Here is a 27,407-nt window from a genome sequence, read left to right as displayed (position 1 = left end):
ATATGTTTTGCTGAATTATAGCACCATCAATTTATGGTTTTTATTTTTGGTATTTTTGGGGGAGGCGAAATAAGCTGTAAACACAACAATGGCACATTCACCTTATAAAGTTGTTGGCAAACATGTTAGTTGTGTTTGTGTCCCCCTGGAAAATGTAAGGTCCACCAGCTAGTCGCTAATTTTGTTTGTCAGCCGTTTGGTGCTCTGGAGGTAGTGTACACTGGGTTTATCTCATAGACTGTATAAACTAGGGTTATCTGCGCATTCTTGCTGAAAACAGCTGCCTGCTGTGGTTGGAAGCAGGGTTAATGAGAGTTGTGAGAGTGAACAAAAACAGTAAAGTTGCAGACTCTTAAATCTAAATTGTGAGCTGAAAGACTAGCGGCATTTATAGTGACATTTATTGACAAGTGTGAGTTTGTAAAATGGTAAACTCGTAGGGGTTAATCTCCAAAAACACTAGAACATACACAGTCTTTAGAAAAGCTCCCTTCAGAGCCACAGTTTCTGTTGCTTCATTAACTGTGATACAATAATTCTAGGATGAGTCAGCAACAAGAGATACAATTTAAAATATGAAAGATTGATTGATAGCATATTATTCTCAGTAGCTGGAAGTCCACAGCCAGAATGCAACTCACAGGAACTTGTTTTGGTGGAACATGTGTACATTCAAAAGTTGTTTTAGTTGTGCAACAGAAAACTCAGAATGGACAGATAGTCTAGCTAGCTGTCTTGATTTACCCTGCAGAGATCTGAGGAGCAGTTAACCATAGTGCTGATAAATCAACCAGAGTTTAAAATGCCAACTCAAAGAAAGCGTAAGGTAACGGACATCCGGCCGAAATGAGGGACATCCGGCGGAATTTCCGGCGGCACCTGAACAATCCCAGAAATGAATCGATCTAGACTACCTCGTGATTGACAAGTCTCTACTACGGTGTTGTCCGGTGTGTTTTCAGTTCATGGAAGTTAATTATAACATTTTGGTCACCTAAAAATGTCTTGTTCAGGGTTCAGTTCTACTAAAATTAATTTTTGCACCTTGCTAAACAAGCTAGCCGATTACTTAGCTCCACCCTCTTGTCCCTATGGTCACTTCTGGCTGCAAAAATAAAAATGCAGATGGCCAAAAAATGCCAAACAGATTAATTTATTTAAATATTCCAGTGAAGAAAATTATAGAAAGGTAATCCAAGTGGTAAGTGAGCCAATAAATTGTCTAAAGAACCTGGAATAGAAATAATTTTAGGCTTTCATTGTTGATGCACATCAAACTGTTTTCAAAATACTCCCACATCTGATGACCCCAATTTCACAGCACAACAAGCAAACAAGAAAATGATGACTCATACTTGGGTCTGCGAGACAACTGGTGAAATATAAGACCGTTATTTTCAAAGAGCTAGAGGTGTGAGAGCTAATTTACATTTCAAGTAAGTGTTATTGTATTTTCCTCCCTGGTCCACTTGCTGTGAAATTGTTCCAAGCTGCTACAAAAGGGCTCATCACTGTCAACAAAGCTCTACAGGAATGAATGGAAAGGTAACTGAGCTGTTTAGCCAGATATGGCTTTATAACAGCCTTTGAATGAATTGGAGCTCCTACACGCACTGCATAGGATCAAGTGTATGGTTTTGAAGTATTCTGAAATAGAGAGTCTGTACCAAGTGACAGCACACATCCATCATTTGGAGATCATGTTTCAGGGGTGTGTGTGTGTGCACACGTATGTTGGCATGCCTTTGAGTTTTAGTGCATGAGGGTGTGTGATAGTATTACAGGAAGTGACAGCCCTCCAGTGGTTGGATCGTAGCTGATTTATGTGATGTATGGACTGAGGGATTGAGGTGGCAGCTAATGCTAGTCCTCATTGTAAAGGACAGGACAGGTCAGCCAAAGAAAGGCAGGGATGTTTGAGGATTTGCTCCTCAGTAGTGTCTCTTCACATATGTCAGATAAAATTAAGAGATAATCTTTTTTTATTTGTGCTATCATAATCTTTTTTTATTTGTGCTATCATGTCTTGTAACTGCAGCACCACTTGGAGGAGCCACTGCTATGTTTCGGCTCACTCAGTGGCTCGACAGACTGCTGCTGCTGCTCAACACACACACACACACACACACACACACACACACACACACACACACACACACACAATAAAATAAAAAAAATATATATATATATATATATATATATATATATATATATATATATATATATATATATATATATATATATATATATATATTCCTACAAGAAACAAACAACAAACCCATCTTACTTTAAAAGGGGTTCAGCACTGATCTTTAAGGTGCAATCAGTGACCAAAATACAATAACTTAATCAATAGGATGATAATTTACGCTGCAATCTTTACTTAGGTAAAGGAACTCCGTGAGGTGGGAAAATCCATTTCCGTTAATGGCTGCCAAATTAGACTGATTGGATGGTACACCAAGAGGAGCTTTTAGTGAGCCTCAAATACGTGTAATTTCTTCTTACTCTGCAAAAAATTTGATGTATCCTATAATGAGTTGTAATATATTTTAATTAGAAGATTCTAAGATGGAGCTTTGCAACAGTATTAACTGATTTGTTTACTGATTGCTTCATTTTAGTATTTGCCATCTAAGCTTACCTATTAATGTATACTCTTCAAGTGGCTTTCCTCCACAATATGTACAATTATGTACAAATTTAGCAAAAAGCGTACTTGATTAAGGGTCTATGCTAATCTGCCTATAAAGAGAATAAAAGTGACTGGCTATTTCAACAAAGCCACTGCGCCTGCTCATCTCGGCTGATTGAATGGCTACAATAAACGGCTGAGATACTTTTGAGCGATTATTCAATAAGCAGCTGCGGGAGCTCAAAGAAGAAATGAAGGAGACGTTTCACACAGTAGCGGAAATTTAGAGCATATTAGAGACAGCCATGACCTTCTACTGCTGGGTGAGGAGAAACCATAGCTCAGCTCAATTTTTGCTCAATCGCCTAACGTGATCACACAGGATAAACTCTCATCACTCTCCTAAAGATGGCATGAAGTTAATTGAAAAAGCCAACAAAGGATGTATCAAAGGGACAGTGTTTTCATATCTGGATCTCTCTGGTGGGGGATCGGTAGCACCTCACGTAACTAATACTTGAGCTCAGACAGAAATCAACCCCCTGTGGTTGCAATGTAGGCAGACACCCTGCCACACTGTTCCATCACACACACCGAGACACACAAACAATAAGGGCTTCCCGCCTGCAATACAAAAGAAAAGACAAGTTCTGTTTGTTTTAGTCCACAAACACCGGTGTTGCTGATCACCACTGAGACTAGACAATTGTCACTGCAGTGTTGCTGTGTCTGAAAAAGAAGAGTGTGATGTGACTGGTTAATGAGTCTAAAAATGTATTTGTGTCATAGAGAGTTCACATATACATGAACAATCTTTTCAGCCCAGTTCAGATCACTATAAAGATTTATTAAGTGTGTGTGAGTGGTCATTGCCTGCCGTTTTAATTGAGAATGTGCACGTCAAAATACTTTTATCCTCTTAGTGCAGCTTTCAGGAGCATGTATAACAAGGTAAATAATAATGGCTGGCTGAGATCAAGAGTGTGATGTTGTTTATCCATCTATTTCTCTCTTTGTATCTGCACCTTCTCTCCTGCTGATTCAGTTTTTGCTAAATTAGGCTTGTGCTCTCAAGGCTGAAATCCACATTATTCTGGAGAATCATCATATTTGGGCTCTTGGCCCACCCTGAAGAGACAGTGAGAGATGGAAAGAGGAAGAGTTTATTTCATTCATTTCAACAGCTCCTTCAAGCTATGATAGACTTTTAGCTGATTTAGAGCTACCATGTATGAACTGCAAAGTTGACCATGACACTGTGAATGTGGCTGTTAATGACAAAACAGTGTGCACTAAAAGGGTATTTCCACCACGCGGCCCCCCTTGAGCAATCACGGCCATTCAAGTCAATGCTTGATATTCCACCACCCGCCTCACAGCAGGCTGCATCCACACCTGGTTCTTGGCTTCATTATTTTTTTAATTGCTGACAGCGCATCCCAGAAGCGTGCGTGAAGTGGCTCCGCTCCGCTAAAGATATGTGCAAGGTCTATTTTCACGTGATCCGTGGGGCATTGGGACAGCCGGGCAGAAGTAAAACAGTGAGAGAATCCAGTCATTTAAAAAAAAAAATGAAATGCAATGTTTTTATTAAATTTAAATTGCAGTTACAATTTAAAGCAACGCCCCCCCAATTACATGACAGTGTCACAGTAGCAGCTCCCCTATGTCTTCTTCCGGTCAAATGGCCTCCAGATTTTCTCATACTGTACATCCCCAATTTGCCTCTCAATATATATGTCAGTCTCTCAGTGGATATACATTGCGAATCCAGTCAATTTACCAAAAGACACCCCCCTCCTCTACAACACCACGGATGACAAGAGATTCATCTTGAAGGTGGAAAAACATAATCAACACCACAGATCCTTTTTTATAAGGACAGCGCCAGAAAAGAGAAGACATGGAGTGTAATTACTGGAGTACTTGGAGTGGAATGTAGATAGCTTAATTTTTTCAAGTACTAGAGACAATAAACTCTGCGAGTTGGACAACATGTCAACTGCACCGCCACATTCAGGACATTTTGTATCACTCTGTTAATTAGAGTTTTCTCAGTCTGTGCCCAGCTCTTGACTGAAATAGCTGTTTACAGTTTTAAATCTTTAGTCTAGGCACCGGAACATAGCCAGCAATGCTTTGCAGACAGCTTAATCATATGGACTTGCATCATTATAACACTTAATGACTACAGAGAGATGGTAAAATCTGAGATGCCAAGAAATGTTTTAGACTGAAAATTTACATATCACTGTTGCTATGTTGAGGGATTTTGGTGGCTGTGTAGGGACAAAGCATGATGGTTCATAGCAGTTAACACTTGCAGAGATAGCTGAATATGAGCATAGGTCAAGGCTGTGGTTTGCCCTGGGTTATCTTGTGCCCTGTGTGCAGATTACACTCCCACTCTACCAAACCCCACTGCAGTTCAGTTACAGCAGAAGAGGAACAAATCTTCATTTTCACATTGTCTTGCCGTGATTATTTGTTGCACCTCTCAGTCTGAATGGCGCTGTTCTCATCAGCCGGAATTAACAAACCTAAAGATCTAACTAAAGGTGTAAATACTTGCAATGTGAACAGGGAACAGGGTTTTTCCTAGTTTAGAATGGGCCTTTGGGGGCGTGGGGGAGGAGAACTACGCACGGCAGTAAGCATGATCAGTCTGCGTACAGTAACTGCAGCACGTATCAGTCTGTGTTACCTTATTTGACAGAAATCTATACATTTTCCTGTTATTTCTGACAATTTGATAATCAAAATGTATACGTACAGCGGGAAGGACAGTATCCTAAGAAACTCTGACAACAAGGAATGCAGCCACCATCTTTTGAAACAAGGTGTTGATATTATATGTTCATGGGCATGCTTGGTGCTGTGCATACATTCTGGCTTGCACATGGTGCTCTTTAGTACGACATCAACATCATGCAAAGCCTGAGCACCATGTCATGACCAATGTCTCTCCTCTCCTCAGAGACCAATCGATGGAGACTGTCGAGTCAGCTCTGTCGGTTTTTCTGACTTTGGTAATTACCTGGCAGTCCTGTCACTCCACATCTATTTAGCGGAGATGGGCCCGAGCTAAAGGACCGGAGTGGAGGATAATGTGTTACCCGTTTGGCTGACCACTCATTCAAAGTACATCCAGTGTTGCTGATGAGTCCTGGTAGACAGAGATTAAGTGGAATTGGTGTTGTTTCTAAACTCATGGACCATGTAAATGAAGGTGTAGGTAGTAAATGGCAAGTGACATGCAGGTGTTGCCTTGCATGGAATAGGCTGATAAAAATGACCTGTTAGCCTGTGTTCCCTAATGTGAAACACAGACAACCATAAAGGAAGTTGCTGTAGTAGGGAAAATATATTACAGTTTTTTTCGATTGCTAAACGACAGTGGGCACAACTGGAGTCGCATGTGCAAAACGCTAACTACAGTCTGCACAGCAGCAGTTCATGTGGACCAAACTCTAGTTCGTTTTTCATTGCTTGAACACAGTTTTCAAAACTCTACACACTTATCCCATGACTTTAACCACAACGTGCACAACACTGGAGATTTACAGCACTTTGTTCAAATGCTAACACACTGCTGTCAAAACTGTTAACCACACATTCTAAACAGAATAGATTTCAGTCTGGTGCCAATCAAACACTGCTGATTGCAATTTTAGCTGAAAGCGTAAGCAAGTGTCTTGTTTTAGACTATTTAGTGAACATATATGGTATTTATACAGAGAAAACTCGGAAAGCCTTTTTTTGTATACAAACACCAAATAAGAATGAAACAATTATACACTGTACTGAGAAACATGTAAAAGAGCTACCAACATGTCCAGGTAAGATGTTTGAGGTTATGTACACAGCTATAAAAAAAAGTGAAAAACACTATATCTTTACAATAGTAAAACTGCGTTCTTACTGTTTTTCAGAAAGTAATGGAGGTGAAAGCAATAGAAACACCACATTCATTTGTATTTAGAGATGATGCAGACATCCAATGTGATGAAGAAAACCTGCCACATGATGCTGGAGCGAGGCAGGATTAGTCACACTATTCTTTGGTACTGTTATGTACCTTTAGTTTTTTTCCCCAAGTAATTCCATAAATTACTGGAGACAAAATACTATATTGAAGAAAACTGCTGATTTTCATTCCTTCTTGTTTACCTTATGTAAAAATTGGTATGCTATACAATCTATATTTTGTCTTTAAATAAACTATTGAGTAGTGTAAAAGTCACTCAAATTGTTCAAACTGTAAAGATGAAAAAGTTTGTAATTTCTGTATTGGTGTTTGACGCTAGTGTTTTTACTCTCAGTGTGTTCTGAGTGACAGTGTGTGTTATCTCAGTGAGGCTTGTGCATAGTGTTTGGCTGCACTGAGCCTGTTTTGAGACGTGTGTTACAGTTTTTTCCGATTGCTAAACAACAGTGGGCACAACTGGAGTCACATGTGCAAAACTCAAACTACAGTCTGCACTACCAACAGTCACCTGAGCTAAACAGTTCACATCACCTGCATTCTGTTTAGAATGTGTGGTTAACAGTTTTGACAGCAGTGTGTTAGCATTTGAACAAAGTGCTGTAAATCTACAGTGTTGTGCACGTTGTGGTTAAAGTCATGGGATAAGTGTGTAGAGTTTTGAAAACTGTGTTCAAGCAATGAAAAACGATCTAGAGGTCCACATGAACTGCTGCTGTGCAGACTGTAGTTAGAGTTTTGCACATGTGACTCCAGTTGGGCCCACTGTCGTTTAGCAATCGAAAAAAACTGTAAGAGTTGTGTTGCTTTGAATGAGTTTTGCAGGTGATGTGAACTGTTTAGCTCAGGTGACTGTTGGTAATGCAGACTGTAGTTTGAGTTTTGCACATGTGACTCCAGTTGTGCCCACTGTCATTTAGCAATCGGAAAAAACTGTCTTCAGGGACTGCATATATGCATTCACACAAAACTTGATAGAAATACACAGAGAGGACAGCACGAGTTGTTATATAAAAGCAGAGCAAAATGAGGAGTACTGAATTGTCTCCTTACTTTCTTGATACTTCATGCTGGTTGATATCAACCAGACAATGTTAGACGTGACAGGAATACCAAAACACAAGTATACTTACTGTATATGCTCCAATCAAACCACACCAGAATTTGATTGTTTACTTCTCTGAAGTTCCACAGGATTTTTCCCATGAGTCTCAACACTTCACAATCTATCAACGGTTGTGGAAATTCAGTTCAGCACAATGGGTCTTGTTGTGTGTGTGTGTGTGTGTGTGTGTGTGTGTGTGTGTGTGTGTGTGTGTGTGTGTGTGTGTGTGTGTGTGAGTGAGTGAGAGAATAGAGAGAGAGGCAGGTGTAGGCTCGGGGTTATTAGGCCAGGTAAACAGAACACGGTTGTGTAACATAACTCTGGCTGATAATTCACTGACCTTTACCTTTTACACTCTAATGCATTCTAATAGGCCAGTGGATCCCAGCATGGCTCCTTTCTCAACCAACACAACACACACACACGCATCGTGTTCCCCCTTCCCCACACACACGTACCAGGTTGTCTAGGAGATCAAAGCTTTCATATTCTCAAACCACAAAACCCCTCAGCCTATCTTGCTTGAAAACAATAAACACATTTCAAAAACTCCATACAGTGCATAAAAATGCGTCACAGATTTGTACAATCTGTGTTTTTTCATTTACTTACAGTTTTTTCCAACTGCTTACACACTAAATTGTTTCATGTCACACGATTTTTGAAACCTCTCACTCAAAGTGCAAAACTACCCAGCAAATCTCAAAACCATAAGCTATTTCTCAGCCTTTCACTCAGTTTTCAATTGCATTAAACCCTTTTTTCAAAACATTACACACAATTCTCTACCTAAGACACAAAAATCTAACAGGAAGTGACTTGCTATCCATTTCTAAACACAACCAATCAAAATGCTACACTTATTTACCAGGGCACACACACTTTTCACATTTGCAAACACATTATGTCATAACTGAACACTAACCAATCATTGCTTTAGTATTATACCTATACATAGGTCAAAGGTCAGATTACCAGTTTTGAACAATGGATGCCAACAATAGACAGAGAGCAAGGGGAGTAGGAGGGAGAGACAGGGGATAACAACGAGGAGGAGGAGGAGGGAAGAAGAGTAAGAAGGAGAGCCATCTCTGATGAGATCAGGGAGAGAAGCCCATCTTGAGTAGCTTTATAGTGGCGTCCATGCTGCATGCAACTATCTAATGACTATTTCAGCATTACAAATCAATCAGACTTTGTTTTGCACAAAGTGCATACAATTCTGTCCCCCCCCCCACACACACACACACCCCCTCGCCCCGACACACAAGCATGCAAAAACACTCACCACACACACACACACACATACACATATTCTTTATTCTAAAAATGATACCTTTGGTTTACATATGTTTGTACTATTGTTTTCTTGTTTCATGCTACTGTAAACAACACGGTGCTAACGTAATGTTTTGCCCAATCAATATTTTCTGTTTCATTGTAACATTACATTGTTTTTTACAGGTGCACTTTTCAACCACTTTCAGCAGATTACTTTCCCTCTAGAACATTGTAAATGTAGCTATAAGCCTATGAAAGACAAAAGAGCTTTAGATTTAGAACAACAGTGTGTACATGGTATATCCAAAAATGTACTATTATGAAAAAAGTGCCATTTGATGCAAATGCTTCATTTTGAGATGAGTTTATGGTATTTTGAATGCAGTGTTTCATTTTGAAGGAGATGTGAGGCATTTTGCATTTTGTGTGAGCAGTTTTAGGAATTGTGTGTAGAGTTTTGAAAAAAGGAGACATAGTTTTGAAACGTGTGTAAGCAGTTGGAAAAAACTGTAAATGAAATAACCTAAATCAGTTTTTGAAAAATCTAGCAGAATGTTTGATGTACTAAAGTTTACATGATCAGTTTGGGAATTAGTTGAAATGGGCTACCTTCTCACAAATGTTTTGCTTGTATTTGTTTGCTGACCCCCCCCCCCTTTCCGAATAATTGTGTGACTGAAGCCTGCCTGTTTTCAGAGGTGGCACGCACCATGCAAAAGAATGACCGGTCCAGGGACGAAAGCCAGCGGGACAGTGTAAGTGAACAGCAGCTTTGTCTTTTTATTTTTCCCTTTACATCCTTTCATCTTTCATCTTTACACAACTCTACATCTTGATAGGCAAAACCATTCTTATGTATTCTATTGTACTCCATTATATATGTAATTATAAGGGGTTTGTATAGGTCATGTGGATTTCCTGATTCAGATTATGTTTCTGGCAGTAATTGGTTCCATGAAAATGCAAGTTGTAACACAATTATTTATAGAGCTACTCAATAATTTCTGGAAAGTCCAAAGTCACACCAATTTTGGCCATTTGTGGTGATATGGAATGGAAACCCCCACACATGACACATTTAAATGTGAGATGATTCAAATTTGGAACAGACTTGTGAATGTGCCTGAACTCACTCTGCTGCTCACGACACGAGAAAGATGTTTAACTAATCATCCCTGGATTAGTGAGGTGGAATCGACATGATGATGAATGGTTTCATCCTTTATGTGAGTATCCAATACTGTCATTTAATAGCACTATTTTATACAATCTCCACACAAGTTAAAAACTGGTATTTTCCTTTCATGCATATCTCCTTCATCACCCATCCCCCCACAACAGCTACACTCGCATCAACATCCAACCGACTGTATCTGGGCTCTCATATGATGTTGAAGTCACCCACCACTATCCATCTGGATTCATTAGGCAGCTTCCTGGAAATCCTACAGACAACTAGAGAGGTCAGAGCTGCTGTGTTCAACTAGAGATGGAGCTCGGATAGAGCAGCAGCAGACAATGTGAGGCATATCCCCCCCGTGCATGAATAAGATATTCAATCATATTCCTCGGTTGCTGACCTTGACTTGAAGTTCAAACGTAGGGCCAGTGTGCAAGTCTTTCAAATGATCTGACATCAGAGAGGAAATACATTGAGTATGCAAAGGCAGAGAATTTCCCCTAAAAAAAAAAGACTCTTTATATATATATATATATATAAAAAAGAGAGGGAAACAAATTATTTCATTTCTTGTTATAAGTTTCCCACAGGGTCATCCTTCTAGAATCATAGTGAAAGCTAAGACAGAAAGACACACATTTCCAACAACGTTGTCTTGGCATGTATAGAAACCATATCATTGTTAGTTCTACAGTTCAAATGCACTTTGGTGTAGCTCCATAGGACAGCAAGAGGTCACCGATGAAAAAAATATACAAAGACATGATTGCTTGCAAGATAGACTGCTCAAACTGAGGCATAACATTATATTAAAATAAAAAGCATGTAGTCCCACTGGCATACTATTCAAAAGAGCTGCATAAATGTAAATGTTTATTAAAAAAAACAACAGCGACAGGAACACATTTATCAACCTTTAAAATGGAATCCACTACTAATGGAACAAAAAACTGATCGATGATTCACATTTTGTGTCATTGAAGAGACAATGGATTTTAAAACATGTCCTGGGGGAAATTATTGAATTTCGAATGTTTTCTCCCTTGGTTAGTAGTGGGAAGTGGGAGTGGGCGGGATTTGTAAACGAGCAGCAGTAAGAGATTTGGCGAGGTGAGCAATAATTCATGTCAGATGTGCCTGTGATTAATGCCTTCGTCAATTAAGACCAAGTGAAGGGAGCAGGGCAAGGGGGCAAAGAAGAGATACAAGTGTTGCGAGAGAAATGGATGGGACAGCAAGAGAGGACAGGTAATTAGAGAGAAGAGAGGAAGTGTGGGGGGGTGAGATTAAGACAAGAAGTGAATGTGGAAAAACACACTGAGCGCAGCAAAGATGCTCCCTCATCATCCTGAGGGGCATATTGAGGTAGAGCAACGACACAGGCTGCGCTGATGAATACGTTTTGCAAGGCTCTCGGGGGCTGTCCAATCAGGCAGCGCCATTGATGAATAGTCATGAGTCAACTTATCAGCATCACCATGGTTACGCAGATGTGACTGTGGCCATGTGAATGTGATGAGGGAATAAAAATGGGCCATACGCAGCTCCATCTCCTTCCCGTGCACATCTTGATCACCAATTAGAGCCCAGCAGGGGAGCATTTAGGCCATGTGTTTGGGCCTCTCCGGCCTTGAGGATAAGGGGAGCAGGTTTAAAGTGAGGAGACCTAACAGGGTGATATGGTGAAGATGTTGGTTAGGATTTAATTCATAGGAAGAGTACAAAGAGGGAGGAGGAGGAGGAGGAGGATTCAGCTCGAATTATTTGATGACTTAAAATCACATTAATCACCAGTGAAGCCAGTTGACACTCAGCTCATACAGTTGAAGGCTGGCAGGATGAGTAGAGGGGAAGTGGATGACAAGATATTAAATGAAAAGAGCTGGGGAATTAGATTTAACAGGATCAGAGGAGGGGAACATTATTAGAGAAGCAGAAAAGTGACAGAAGGATGAGCAGGACAAGAGACAGCTGCAGGAGATCAAATGAAGAAAATGGACAAAGGATATGGAATAAAGGGCTTAATGATATATATAATTCCCTAACCTCACAGACATCTTAAAAAGAGCAACAACACTCTAAACTTTAAGTACAGTTTTGTGATGATCAATTCCCAAAAGGCCTCTACTCTAGCTTTTAACACTTGAAACTTGAAATCCCCTCCAGGATTTGAGAGAGCCATTTAAGACTGATACCACTTATCTAAAACAATAATGCCAAGATATATATATATATTTTATTTTTTTTTAAAGAAAGGGCTCTTTGCCTTCCCTCTAAATCCACCCTCCACTATTTTTTCACCCAAAAGAAAATTTGACTGCATCATACACAGCAGTGGCCATTGTTAGATAAACCCGATAATAGCAGACTTCTTATCATTGATTTGACAGGCCCAGTGCAAACATTGTTAATTGTTTTTGAGCCACTGCTTATCTGGCTGCTTATTTATTTATGAGAGAGTGGATTAATCTACTGCATATTTGATACATGTAATTAGATTAGCAGGCAGCTCCATACAATGAGGACTCTGGCACTTAGGGAAATTACATCTGTTTTTCTCCTCAAGCCTGCCAAAACTCAATGGGGCAAATTTCTTTTATCTGGTCCAAACATACTTGTCAGGGTGTTTCTGCCTGTTCTGTTGTCTGTGGGGAGCCTGCACATAAAAGCATCATCCACGCACATAGTCAGATAGGTCGGCAGGCTCAATATTTATTTATTCTGCTACAACTTGTGTAAAGAAACATCACCACCCACTCACCGTTCTCATTTCACAGCCTGTTTGTGTGATTAATCTTGCATAAGGTGTTTAGCAGCATGCTCAGCGCGGATTTAGGGGCTGATGCATGAAGGTTGTGTAAACTCTGTCCAAGAAAGGTCGACATGGAGGATTCATGGAGTGATGAATCTGCCGTCCTGTCCGTGGCACAGTTTACCCAGATTCAGTTCATGGATGACTTGTGGTATCTTTCTGTCTCACGTTCCTATTACAAAACAATCCAGACCCTCACTTAATTTATTGTGTGTAGATACAAAGCATTAAGTAGTAGTAGGCTCCACTTTATGTCTGTATATTACAGTACAGTGTCCCTGACCCTTTGCACAGATGAGGAAAATACAGAAAATGTGTTGTGGGGTTTAAATACTTTAGCCTATTAGCCACCTATGAGTGCATTTGTTTTTGCAAAAGTAGATTTGGGGCACCTCCAGGGTATTGCATCTAATTTTGTCATGCACAGACCAGTGCTTCACAGAGCCATGTCTGAAGCTGTGGAAGACTCTGGGTCTTGTCCCCGCCAGACATTTCTTCTCCCGCCTCAAAGGCTAGAGGGGGGCTCTTTGAAACAAAGGGATTCATCTCCCTCACCTCCAATAAGACACTTAAGTGTACCGTGCACAGTGTTACCTCCTTATCATCTGTCCTGCTAGTTTTGTGTCTTGTGTCTTATTTTTGTCACTTTCCCTGCTGAGATAAATTGGAAACAAGATGATATGTCATCATATCATAGTGTCCTCTGTGTTTGTTTTGCCTTTACAAACTTTTTTTTACTTTTTGCAACCATTTGCCATTGTACAGCCCAAAGGGTGATGCAAATACAAATGGAAGTGTAAGACGTGCGTTACTTGAGATTGAAAAAAAAAAAGGGGGGCTAATGTATGCCATAATTGTCTAAGAATAGAAATCTAATTTGCATATAACAGTATCAGCATACACCTAGCAGAGGTATGGAGGTGTTTGATATCCCACACAATGTAATGCAAATAACACAAAGAATGTTTAAATTCAGCATTACTGCCACATGTGGTGCAGCTGCATGCACACTGTATTTCACACAGTAAATGTGTGATGAAACTGAGGTTTTTCTGATGATTGATGGATAATCCAAACCTTTAGAGAACCACTAAAAGTCGAAACAATTTACTGCCACTTTCAGTGAAAAACCTCTCTGTTGTCTATAGTGTGCAATAAAAATTGATAGCGAAAGTGTACCATAGAGCTGAAAGGCTCTATGGTACACTTTAAGGTTGGGGAGTGCCAGGCCTCCCGTGTTTGTGGTACGTTGCAGGGTAGAGTATTTTAGCCTAGGTTGTTTATTATTCCAAATATACTGCCGAATTAAAGTATCAAGTTTCTTCCAGAAATATATTGGTGGGGGTAAGGGGATCATTGTACTTAAGAAGTTCACACGAGGAACTATGTTCATTTTAACAGCAATCCTGGACCGTAGTGATGCCGGCAGTGCAGACCAATTGGCCAGATCCCTTTGAACACTACTTTCATAGTTGTCCTGGACAACTCACTGTAGGGATGTGTGTATGGTGATGCCCAAATATGTAATTTTGCTTTGGGTTGGTATTGTAACATTAATGGCTGAAGCCACATGCCTGTTATTCAATAAAAGAAGATTAGATTTATTCCAGTTAATTTTATAGCTGGAGATTGAGCCAAATTTGTTGAAGATCTTAAGAATTTTTGGAATATAGTCCTCAAGATCAGAAATGTACAACAAAATATCGTCCGCAAATAATGATATTGAGCTTCTATTGGATTTAATCTGGACATTACATATTTTATTTTGCCTTATGGCTTGGGCTAACGGTTCAAGAGAGATTGCAAACAGCATGGGGGAGAGTGGGCATCCCTGTCGCGAGCCCTGCTCTATGGGAAATGGCTTAGAGTGCAGGCCATTGGTTGAGACTATGGCCGTGGGATTTGCATATAAAGTACGTACCATGTCAATGAATTTGGCTCCCAAACCAAGCCTCTCCATTACTTGCCACAAGTAGTTCCACTCTAGGTGGTCTAAAGCCATATATTGTCTGCAGCATGACGCTTGGGTATAAAACCTGATTGGTCGGGGTGGACTAGCTTCTCGATAAAGCGCTCTAAACGGAGAGCCAGGACTTTGGATTAAAGCTTAATATCAGTCCCGATGAGGCTGATGGGCCTGTAATTTGAACAATCCATAGGCTCTTTGCCCTTCTTTGGCATAACTGAGATCAGCACAGTGTTGGTTTGTTGGTGGAAAGTTCTCTATGGCTGAAGTTAAAGCTTGTAAAATGGTAGGTCCTAATATGTCAAAATACTGTAGAAGAAGTTCTGAAGGAATTCCATCCAACCCTGGTGTTTTCCATTTTTTAACTGTTTTTAATTCAGATTTAAGTTAATCTAACATTATAGGTTGACCCAGTTGATCTGCCTCCTCTGGGTCAAAAAGAGGCTGGTTTAGGAACTTTTAGGAACTCCTGGCACTGTGTCGGATCTGAGTTGCAAGAAGACTCATACAACTTTGAGTAGAAGGATTGAAAAGTGGCGCTGATATCCTTAGAATTTGTCGAGATACCTCGGTATGTGCGGATGCTGTGGATAGTAGCTCTGGATTAGCTTTGTTTTAGTTTCAGAGCAAGCAATTTGCTTGGTTTACAGCCGTTAAAATAGTAATTTTGCCTCACTCTGTGCATTATGAATTCAGCTCTCCTTCTTAGCAGATCATTCAGCTCTGTTAGAGATTTAGAAAAACAAGTCTTAAGAGATTACTCTAACGATTTACCGCGTTCTTCCAACTCCACAATCCTTGCCTCTCTTTTCAAATTGACGAGATGCCTGATTTCTGGTGTGCAGCAAGATCATTAGAAAGGTAGAACAGTGAAAAGGAGCCCAGATTGTTTGTTTGTTTGGTTCAATCACAAAGTCAGACGACAAGACAAGAAGAGGAATGAATTAGAATGAAGGAAATATAATAAAATAAGAAAAGATGTGGCCGCCTCTCAGTCCTTATATGAATCAATAAGAGCTGCATGTGAGAAAAATACATAAATGGAACCAATATTGAACCACCTGCATATCTAAGAAGCTTCACATCAAGAGTCTTCATCAAACGCTGCAGAAGAGTTGGTGAATAATTTTCCGACAAATAAATTCCAATTCACATACATTTTTAACCATTTCCATTATAAAATAAATCAAAGCAGAGTGTGTGCGTGGGTTTTTCCCAAGTCTTGAGTATCTATTTTATAATAGGTGCGGAGATTTCATTTGGTAATACATATTGATATGCTGTCATGATCAAAGCTTTATCAGGCTGTTCAAACAAACTTTCTACCTCACTGTCCTCACAGTAACTCTTTTCTATCACATTCTTTTCTCAGGGATGTGCAAACATGTAAACTAAGGGTTCAAGTCAGAACGGGACTCATTTTGCATTGAATTATTTACTCTCTCAGCCACCAAAACCCCATTAAATGTCCACTGAAACCAAATTGAATGAAGTCCTTCTTAACCATGACATAAAAGGAGTGAATCACTATACGTCTCAAGGCTGATTTACCTGAAGGTAATCATAATTTTACTACTTTGTATGTACGTTTGAATAGGGTACGCTTTTTTGGGCATTTTAGGCCTTCATTTCCACAGGAGAGATGAAGACATGAAAGAGGAGAGAGAGAGAGGGAATGACATGCAGCAAAGGGCCGCAGGTTGGAGTCGAACCTGCAGCCACCGCGTCGAGGAGTAAACCTCTATATATGTGAGCCCGCTCTACCAACCGAGCGAACCCAGCCACAGTTTGCTACGCTAAACTAATGTTTGCTAAACCTTTCCGCAATTGTCCAATCAACATAGCAACCGTAACTAGGCACAACCAGACTGTCATGGCTTGGATTTGTCAATGTGCATGGCACTCTTGTGAGAGAAATACTTGGTATCTAAATTGTTAGAATGGTCATGTCTTTTTTTTAGGTGTAACACATGGATTAATCCGTGTGTTTATCTAGCAAGCTGCAAACGTCAGCATGCCATGCTAGCTGGCTTCCTACCTAGTAACCAATCGTTACTTCCACAGCCAGCGAGCTTGTCATTAGCTAACTACATTGCAGTATTTTGTGGGGTTATGTTAGAAGAGAAGTAGTCTATATCGACGTTCCATTTACGGGACAGTTCCGGTGCCGCCGGGGGGTCCACCGGATGTCCTTCATTTTCGGCCAGATGTCCCTCACTTTCTTTGTGTTGGCCTTCTAAACTCCGGTCGATTCAAGAAACATCCTCCGAGCTAGAATGGACAATTAAATTATATTTATCTTATTTTTGAGTAAAATTCTCATCACACACTCAACAGCCATTTTTATTCCAGAGCTCGCCTCCGTACGCGCACATGTTCCCCCAAAACTAGTTCCTTCCTGAAGCTATTTTTCGGAGGCACCATACCTTGCGTCCGGTGCTTAGTGCCACGCAAGACGATTGTGATTGGTTTAAAGAAATGGCATTAAACCAGATCATGTTTTTCTCATATCCAGAAAAGTTGTGTGTACTAGCCAGACCTTCCTCCGCAGTGTTTTGGAGATAGGTCTGGCAATGCGAGACTAAAAAAAAGACTTGACTGGAACATCCACTGCGTTAGAGCCGGTCTTGGGTGCTACAATATCAGAGGCTAACACTAGCGGCTCCCTGGTCTTTGTTGGATTTGGTCAAGTTTACACATGCTCAGGGCCTTTTGTCCTGAAAAAGTGAAACATACTGTTTGAAAATACAAACAGGAAAGCATAAATCAAACTTCTAGGTTGCTATGCTTTTAACCAAAACACAGAGCTGATAGCTGCCCAAACCTGCAGCCACCCTTCCCAAACAGTGGGACCAGACCATCATTGGATTGACACATGAAGTACACAGAGAGCACAGAAGAGTCACAGCAGACCAATTAACCTTTCACTGATCACACTTATCATAAAGGGCCACTTAAGGCTTTAGGAGAGCTGGCACAAGTGAGTGCATATCAAGGACTGTGTGTATAATCTGCAGTCGGGAAACACACAGAGTTGGATGTCATAACACGTACTCTCGGCAGTCTCTTGTGTCATACCTCTGACGCATGGTCTTCGACGTGACTAAAGTCATTTTCACATGCCATTTATTATTCTTTTCTTTTCTTCAGGGAATATATTATTTACATATTATTTTTATTAGATTTGACTTTCCTCAGATGTCAAGTATATATCTAGGAAGAAACACCAAAGGACACAAACTAACCTTAAATCTTCATTTTGGACTATTTCTGGAGTGTGACAAATGTATGGACATGCAATCAAGTATAATACAAAAGGAAAAAAAATAATGAGTTTAAGTGCATAAATCATTCATAGATTGATTTAATAGGGCTAAAATGTATTGCGTGCAAGTGCAAATATAACAGCAGTTCACTGTATCACTGTAAGAGTAACAAAAAGAGCAAACGGCGACTACATCAATTGTTTAGTAGTATGTGAATATGTTGTTGAAAGAAGTCATGGTTAATACTGACATAACTTCATTGACTCATTAGATCCATCATCCATCTGCTTTACCTTTAGCCAAATGAAATGTGAGGGTTAATCGTATTGGCTCCATCGTTCTGTAAGCCACTGTTTGTAGCAATGAGTCTGTTACAGGTAATTATGTAGTAATGAAAGGCTCGATGGCTTCCTAGATGAAGATTGGCATCTTGATGGATGCAGTGGTGGACAGGGATAGGGTGTTTTGGCTGCATGATGTACGGTGGGGCATAACAGTCACAACAAAGATGGAGAGGGGAACGCACGCACACATGCAAGCCTGCATGCGCACCCACACACACACACACACGTTTGCACATATTTTCTTCCTCCTTTCTTCATTCTTGGCTGGCAGTCAGTCCTTCTGGTCTAATAGAGAATTATAATGCTATAAGGGGCAGCGTATAGGGCTAACTGCCAGGATAATTCATTTGTTTGCACTTGCAGGGCAAATAGGTGTTTTTATTCAGGAGGCTGCCCCGGGCCATGCTTCTTTGCTTGACACAGCGAATCAATCTACAGTATGAAAGTCAGCATTACAAGAAAAAGGCCAAAATAAGAATAATTTCAGCCTGCTTTCGTTGCATGATTATTATACGTTAGACTTTAGTAAGGAAGTAAGAAAGTAAGAATTTATTGACTAGGTCCACTGCATGTCAAACGGTTTTATGTAATTTAATTAATTGAAAGTTTGTTAAAGTACCGTTAAAGTACAAAACCAGCTTAACCAGTTTTAAGAGTTTTATCATCTTAGTTTGTTTTGTGCTCACATGATACATAATACTATGTTATGTTCATTTAAATACAAAAATTAAGTATTATTCCAGTTTAGGAGTATTGTTTGTCTTATCTTTTGTCAAAAACGGACCCCCACCCCCCTTGACATGTTAACCCGGCAATGAAAACCAGGGCTTTTAACTGTACTCTCCGTATCTGAGATTCAGTGTATAAAGGAGAGTAAGTAAGTAAGTAAGTAAAGTTTACTATAGCACATTTAAAAACAGCTCGCGCTGACCAAAGTGCTGTACATAGCGCATTAGCCACAGGGTAATAAAATAAAAATAACATACACTTAGAAATCAGTGATTTAGGCTACAACAACATCAAAAGACAAACACTTAATTACAAACATAGCAGAATAAGACAATTAAAATGCTGGGAAGGCCAGTGTAAAAAGGTGAGTTTTGAGCCTGGCTTTGACTATCACAATTGAAGAGGCAATTCTGACGTCTGGTGGAGGTCGGATCCACAACTGAGGGCCAGCAACAGAAAAGGCTCTGTCACCTTTTTGCTTAAGCCCGGACCGTGGGACATGGAGGAGACCTTGGCTGGAGGATCTGAGGGACCTGGGAGCTATGTGGGGATGAATGATATCTGCTATGTAGATTGGGGCCAGGGCGTGAAGAGCTTTAAAAACCATCGATTGAGAGGCCTGATCTGTACTCATTAAAAAGACATATCATGTAAGGGTGTGTCACCTGTAAAAGAGCGTAGAATGTAAATGTAACTGTTGACCCTTACTTACCAGGGAAGCCTTGTTATTAATGCAGAAACAATGACAATTTGTGGTTTGTGGCATGAATAATGATCATCATGCTATTTCACCAGCTCACTCCATCTGTGTGTGTGTGTGTTTGTGTATTTAAGTGTGTCCTGAATCAAAGATAGTCCTGGAACCACTCAGTACGCAAATAACAGATTCACTTTGTGCTGTCCCCAAAGTACCAGAGAAGCAACACAAAAATAGCTTCTTCTATTCACTTCTGTCCAGCAGTCTTGGGTGTATTGTGTGTTCAGATGGAGCGGGAGAGATGCCTTTTGTATTGGAGGCCAATACAAAGAAAGCAAACAGCAATTTGCATATAAAAATAGTCATTTGCATTAGGTAATATGTTTGGTTTTTGCAAAAATGAGATAGATATTTGCTAATAGATTTCCAGGTGCGTACATTCAGTGAAAGGTTTGATTGTAGTTGCAGCTTGAAGCGGTCTTGTTTTTAAAGGAGAGGCTCTGCTGCTGCCTTCACTGCAGCAGAATCAACTTTTCTGATAACATGGTACATTGACCACCTGATGTGTTTCCAGGTTGACTTGCTACTGTAGAATGACTTCCTCTCATCTCACACTGGTCTCAACTGTCAGCTTTCAGATGGTGCTTGCCTCCCACTGAAATTCTTATCATTTGATTTTTTTTCTCTACTCTTGACCCGGTGTGATTTGTCATGTACACTTTGAGCTTCCTCTTTTTTTCAAGTGAGTTTCTTTATAGGACTTTCTATTTGAACCTTTAAGTCCTCAACAGTAAGACTAACTTATATTCATTGTATTTTTTTTTTCTCTCTTGGCAATTTATTCAACAAATTATCCCTATACATCATCATTCCTCCTAAAAGCATTATGATCTTGTTAACAACACTTGTTTTCCACAGGTTTTCCTCATGACGCATCCCTGATTATTCTATCATTGATCAATAACGTAATGCATCCAGAAATTTGAAGTACATAAACCATTCTTAGAGTCACATGCAAGAGAAAAATTGAGATGCACATTGATTATGTGCAAACATAACTTTTTCAAATCAATAAAATGCAAATAAGGTAAAATAAATAGAAAAAATAGAAAACAAAAATATTCCATATACTGAGTAAGAGACCAAGCAGAAAGGCTTAAGGACTCCGGGGGCCTCATTTATAAAACCTGTTACGCAAAAAAAAGTTGCGTGAAGCAAGGGGAAATTTGCCGTTGAAACATTCCTGTCAAAAGTCGGGACTTATAAAGATTTTCCATGCGTAAAAATGTGCCTAGTTTTCTGCAACCTTTTGACCATGCATGTGATCATGCGTAATTCTCCCAAGGTTTTGGAAATAGTACTCTGGATGCATAGCGCCCAGCCTGCATGTGAGCACCCTCTAAATTTTAATTTAGTTTTCGTAACAATTAGGTCTATCCATGAATTATAAAAAATTATATTTATGTCCAACAAATAAATCTTTTTAACCCTTGTATGTTGTTTGGGTCTGCTGAACCCGAGTGTAATAATTGTAGGTGCTATGAAACTTAACTGTCTCCTCCTCCTAACTGGGCCTGCTGTGTGTGTGTGTGTGTGTGTGTGTGTGTGTGTGTGTGTGTGTGTGTGTGTGTGTGTGTGTGTGTGTGTGTGTGTGTGTGTGTGTGTGTGTGTGTGTGTGTGTGTGTGTGTGTTTGTGCGTCTGTATGTGGGCGTGTCTGATTGTAGGTGTCTGTGTGCAGGAATGTTGTCTTTCTGCACATGCTATTCCCACACAAAGTTACAAAATTGTTACATTTCAAGCACTTTCACCTGTTCTGATTAAGTTCTAAGAAATAAGCACCAATAATGATCAAAAATCTTGTTTCTATTTTTTTTTTACCTTTTTTAATTGAATTTCCTTATTTTCTCACAAAAAACGAAAATTATCATATGATTTGGGGTAAATGGCAAATATAAACCATAAATTATGTATATATCATTGGTAACTGAGCTAAAGTAAACATATGTTAAGTATTTTTACATACATTTTTATGACTGTATTGATTTAAAAGCCTAATAATGTGGTGGGTCCACCAGACCAGGGAACATTGGCTGTGTAACAAAAATATGAACACCACACAAGGGTTAAGGCCTCCAAACAGGATTTTTTTTTCGATGTTCTACCTCTGTTAGGAGCACGTTGAGCTCACAATCACTGAATCATGTTTTTTTTCCCCCTATTTTTCCATTTCACGATTGTTCATCAAGGGCTCCTTTACAAAGCTGGAATAGTCATTGATTAATTAACACCTTCTTAGGACAAATATGGGACGACCTTGGGAGGAGCGATAGGCTCGTGCACAACCACATGAGGTAACGCACGTCCGTATTTATAACGAGAAGAGTGCATACCGGTGTGTGCCGCAAGGTTTTGTTTTTGTGAACGAAAATTCTGACTTTTTGGCACACAAAATCTTTCAGAATATAATCTACTACACACAGTTTTATAAATGAGGCCCCAGGTGTATAAAGCAAAAAATAAAACCATTCATTTACAATTTAAAAGTTACTTAACACTTAAAATTAGGAAAGCAGGGAATAATTAGCAGTTGGAAAAACAGAAATATTATCAGAAACTATGGGCACTTTAAATCCTGTAATGTGAGGTCATCTAGTTAACCCTCAGGACTGGAATGGACATAATTAGCCAAACAAATATAGGCCTAGAAATATATATATATATATATATATATATATATATATATATATATATACTGTATATATATATATACAAATATATTCAAATAGTGTTTGCACACATTTTGTATCAAGAAACAACATCTTTATAAGTCCAAAGAAATTCGATTTAATGAGGGCCCTCCTTTTGACTTCAGTTAGCCTCTTCCACCTCCTGTTCGGAGAGTAAGAAGCCATCTTATCTTGTATTTCATCTTTTTGTTGGGAAGGATACATATATATATATATATATATATATATATATACACACACACACACACACACACACACACACACACACACACACAAACTACTGGTCAAAAGTTTGGGGCCACTTAGACATTTCCATTCCACTCCATTATAGACAGAATACCAGCTGAGATCAGTTGCATTGTTTTTTTTTTAACCAGCAGTTTTCAGATTACATTATGTGCTTACATAATTGCAAAAGGGTTCTCGACTGTTGTAGAAAGAAGTGGCTGATCTTTAATGCAATATCTACATTGCCCATTATCAGAAACCATTCATCCAATGTTCCAAAAATACATTCTGTTTACTAATCTGATATAATTTTAAAAGGCTAACTTTGAAAACACCTCATTACTTTAAACACATTTCTGTGTTAGCACTTACTGTGACTATGCTAACAAGAAAGAAAACCACTGACACTGTTTTGTAATACAGAAAATATATTTAGAAAATTATACAGTAAAATGAAAAAAGGCCCTCCACACCCATGGTCCATACAGGTGTTTTCACTTACTACTTGTTATTGCTGTTACTTATTTGCTTGATTAGGCCTGGCTGAGCAGGCTGTAGAGGCTGTGCTTGATTGACATCGGTCTAATCCTCTGATTAGTTTAGTTGCACCTGGTAGGGGGAGAGGTTACACCTTCATCAATTGGTTCATGAAGTTTGGTAACTGCATTTTATTCCAACATGCCCTTGCCATGCCCAGCTGCAACATGATTTCTAATCAATTGAATGTGCAGGGCCTTAACGTTCTTACTGTATCGCTAATATGTTAGCTATCAGCTGACTATTTGCAGAGCAATGTAAACATAAATTTAGAGTGTTATTTCTGACCACTTGATAAATGTAAGTCCTGTATTCACTCTCTTTCTCGCTGTGTTTTGGTATCAAGTCTTCACAAGTATTACTGGGTCTTCTTCTGCTAGCTAATGCTTCGCTATGTTGACCAGCTAGTCGCTAACTTTTTCTGTGTGACCTTTGGTTCTGGGAAGGTGGAGTATTTTCATTAGAGCTTTTTTGACCAGAAGAGCTTAAACAATAACCAAAACAGTGAGCTTTAATATGCTAAAAGACTTTGTAGAGGTGGAGGAGCTGCAGAGTTGGTGATTAGGCTATTCTCTGCTGGTTCGCTAATACCAGCAGCCCCTTTTACTGGACATATGACCCATTTTCATATGAAAATATAATTTACACTGAATTAAACACTACACTTTGCCTTGGTTGTTTCTTGGATTATGTTTGAGCGTCACTGGAGGAAGCTAGCTGGAAGCAACATGTTGCTGGAAAATCAACAACATCCCAAAAGGAATCCAAAGAAAAATCTTCCCTATTTAGCATCTGCACTGTGGCTTTTTCCCTTGTAGACATAAATATACTCCCAGGTGACTGTTAGTGTTTACACTTGGCTAAAGCTAATGCAGTCTTATACAATAGACAAGCATTTTGAAAGGTTTATGGCAATGAGGGTACTCTAAATAAACACCTCACTGTATAACGCAATACAGTTCAACAAGATAGTTGAATCAACCTCTCCAAAACGGTTTCAACAATAAACTGAATGTTGAAGGTAGGGTTTATTGCAAGACTGTTTTATTAGACTGCAATAGTTTAAGCTAGGTGTACCTACAGTAATAAAGTGGCAAATGGAATATTTTCTAAGCAAAATTAAATCATGTTTTTTCACAAAAGGTTTCTTGATTAATAAATGGTCAAGTAAAAACTTTTGCCTGACAGTAGCGGTAAATTAAAGGTCACTTAAATCAGGAACCATGTGCTGATTAACATAATGTATCACATACATGGACTGAGGCAGCTGGATGTCTTTACGTTGTAATGGGGCTTTTCATTACTTTAAGAACCTTTTGACTTTGGGCAGATAAGACAAAGACAGCTGGAACTTACGCCATATGGTAGTTGTTATGGCCTTTCATGGCGACACATCAAATGAAGAATTTAATTACACTTGTTAACCTTTTATCGCTTTTACCAACCAAACATTGCACACCTTGAACTTAGTTAAAAACTGGATTCTGCATTGACCATTTTTTAAGATTGTTTTGTGGCATTTTTAGGCCTTTATTTCTACAGGACAAGTGAATACATGAAAGGGGAGAGAGAGAGAGAGAGAGAGAGAGAGAGAGGGGGGGGGAATGACATGCAGCAAAGGGCGGCAGATCGGAGTCAAAGCTGCGGCCGTTATGTTGAGGAGTAAACCTCTATATATGTGCCTGCTCTACCAACTGAGCTAACCCGGCCACCTCTACTGGCCCTTTTACTATTTACGCTTGGCTACTAATATGCTTGAAGTCCTTTTCTCACCTTTGTTGTTTTTCCTTTCTGTTGTTAAATCCCTTTTAGGACAATTTATTTTCTTTTTTTTCTTTCTACATATTTTGATCCATCTTTTCCTTGAATTCACCTACACGTCTGTCCTCCTCATCCAGGTGTCCGATGATTCATCTGACTCCCCAGAGCCGGGGCCAGTCACCTGCATGGAGCCCTTCCTGGTGCGGAGGCTGTCTTGCCGGACAGTCCAGTTGCCCCCTTTGGCCTTTAGACAGGCAGAGCAGTACTACTGTGATCGCAAGTCAGAGTCAGACACAGTCACAGTTCCACCACGGCCCACAACACTGTCACTACGCACCCCACCACTCATCGCCATCACCTCCGCTGACACCAGCAGGTAGGACTGTGTGTGTTCTTTTTCACTTGGAAAATGTCTTTCAGTAGACTGGGTGATTAGAGTGTGGGGTGAGTAGAGTGAAGTGGTTCAGTAGAGCAGCTGTCTGAAGTGACTGAGAACACATCACTCGTTCAGTACCGTACAGATTGAAATGCGTTTGATGGCTGTGTGATGTTTTCTCATCAGCTACAGATTGTGTGGAATTTACATGCTTGCAGTCCAAAGCATCCCACACATTTTATTTTTTTTTATTGGTGTTTTTAGCAGATTGTACAGAGTTCAAGATTGTGATTGTACAAAAACAAAGGACAAGGGGTATGTGTATACCAGCACTTTGGCATAAATGCTTTGGGTAAACAGCAGCACAGTGGTCTCACACAAGGCACTTAAGCATTAAGTTTGTACTTATACATAAGAAATACACACATAGGAACCCCCCTCCCCAGAAAATAAAATAAAATAAAAATAAAATAATATCATCTTCTTGGTAAAATTGCTTTCAAGGGCTACGGTTCAAAGCGAGGTTGAAAGTTGACTTATTTATGTAAATACATACAAGGAAAAAGAGAGATACAAAGGGTGACAGTCAGATTACCTGAGGCACACTATGAAACGGCAGCTTCTCTATGTGATCAAACAGGGGTTGCCATACTTTGAAAAATTTGGATCCACGCAGTGTATGCTTAATCTTTTCGAGTTTACTAAAATGGAGGACATCTCTGACCCAAGCCTCCCAGGATGGGGGGCAAGCTGACTTCCAATGAAGTAGTATGAGCTGTCTAGCTAATAGAGTCAAGAAAGCCACAAGGTCTAGCATCCCACACATTTTGAGTTTGTGGTTTTTGTCAATATCAATGTCAGTATAGTATGAAAATCTACTTAAAGAGACTTAAAACTCGCTTGCGATATGCAATCCATCACAGTAAACATTTCATAAATTTTTTGTGTTTCAAATAGCCTATTTGAAAATTCTTCTTGGAGGTGTTCAAAGCTGCTCCAATAACAATTACCTTTTACCACGCAACTTTCACACCTCTGCAAATTCAGCTTTATACTGTAGTGAAATTAACAGTTGGCTACCTGAAAGGTAGGATATCAATTAATTTTTAATTATTTTTTTGTTAACCTTTATTTATTCAGGTAAGGTTCACTGAAAGGCAAACACTCTTTTGCAGGAACGCCCTGATCACATTCACACAGTTACACATTCACACTGCCCAGTACAGCCACAGTCTGATCTGCTGGCCACTGAAGCGGTTGGGGTCACGTTCCCCACCCAGATTTTATCCTGTTGGTCTGGGGATTGAAACGACGACCTCCCGGTCACAAGCTCGCTTATTTAACCTTGAGGCCACCACTGCACCAAATAATAATAGTAACGCATAGTATGCTTGATGTGTTGTGGACTAACACCAAGCAAGCAACTGGTATGCAAATTATCACTGACTGGCTTCTTGCTTTCATGTGTGACTTATCAAATAACCAGGCCCGATAGATGTTATGTTTGTCACCACTGTCACTTGCTAATCTTAAAACAGGGAAAGTAATGCACACTGGATCCTGGAGTGCCGGTGCCATTCAACCGGGTGACTCTTTTTCTATGTGCCACATTCCGCTTTATGATGAATCATGCACAACTGAAGGAGCTGATGGGATTACATTTTACATCACATTACAATTGTACGTCATACGATTTCATGTGAAAAAAAATAAAAAGCAACCTCTCAGAGGAGTGCAGTAAAGATCCGTCATTTTCA

The 27,407-nt window shown here is 39.6% G+C and overlaps 1 protein-coding gene across 1 annotated transcript in view; it reads left to right on the top strand.

Moving 5' to 3' along the window:
* pde4d (phosphodiesterase 4D, cAMP-specific) overlaps window positions 1-27,407 on the top strand; it is a 211,894-nt gene that overhangs the window by 2,666 nt on the left and 181,821 nt on the right. The window contains exons 2-3 of the mRNA XM_028578739.1: window positions 9,703-9,761; window positions 25,412-25,650. Coding sequence (XP_028434540.1) covers window positions 9,717-9,761; window positions 25,412-25,650 — 284 coding nt within the window. The 5' untranslated portion in view covers window positions 9,703-9,716. The remainder of the gene's footprint in view (window positions 1-9,702; window positions 9,762-25,411; window positions 25,651-27,407) is intronic.

This window comes from Perca flavescens, chromosome 5 (assembly GCF_004354835.1).
Source record: "Perca flavescens isolate YP-PL-M2 chromosome 5, PFLA_1.0, whole genome shotgun sequence".
In the NCBI taxonomy this organism is placed as follows: domain Eukaryota; kingdom Metazoa; phylum Chordata; class Actinopteri; order Perciformes; family Percidae; genus Perca; species Perca flavescens.
The sequence above is the reverse complement of the archived record's forward strand: the minus strand, read 5'-3'. Positions and strand labels throughout refer to the sequence as shown.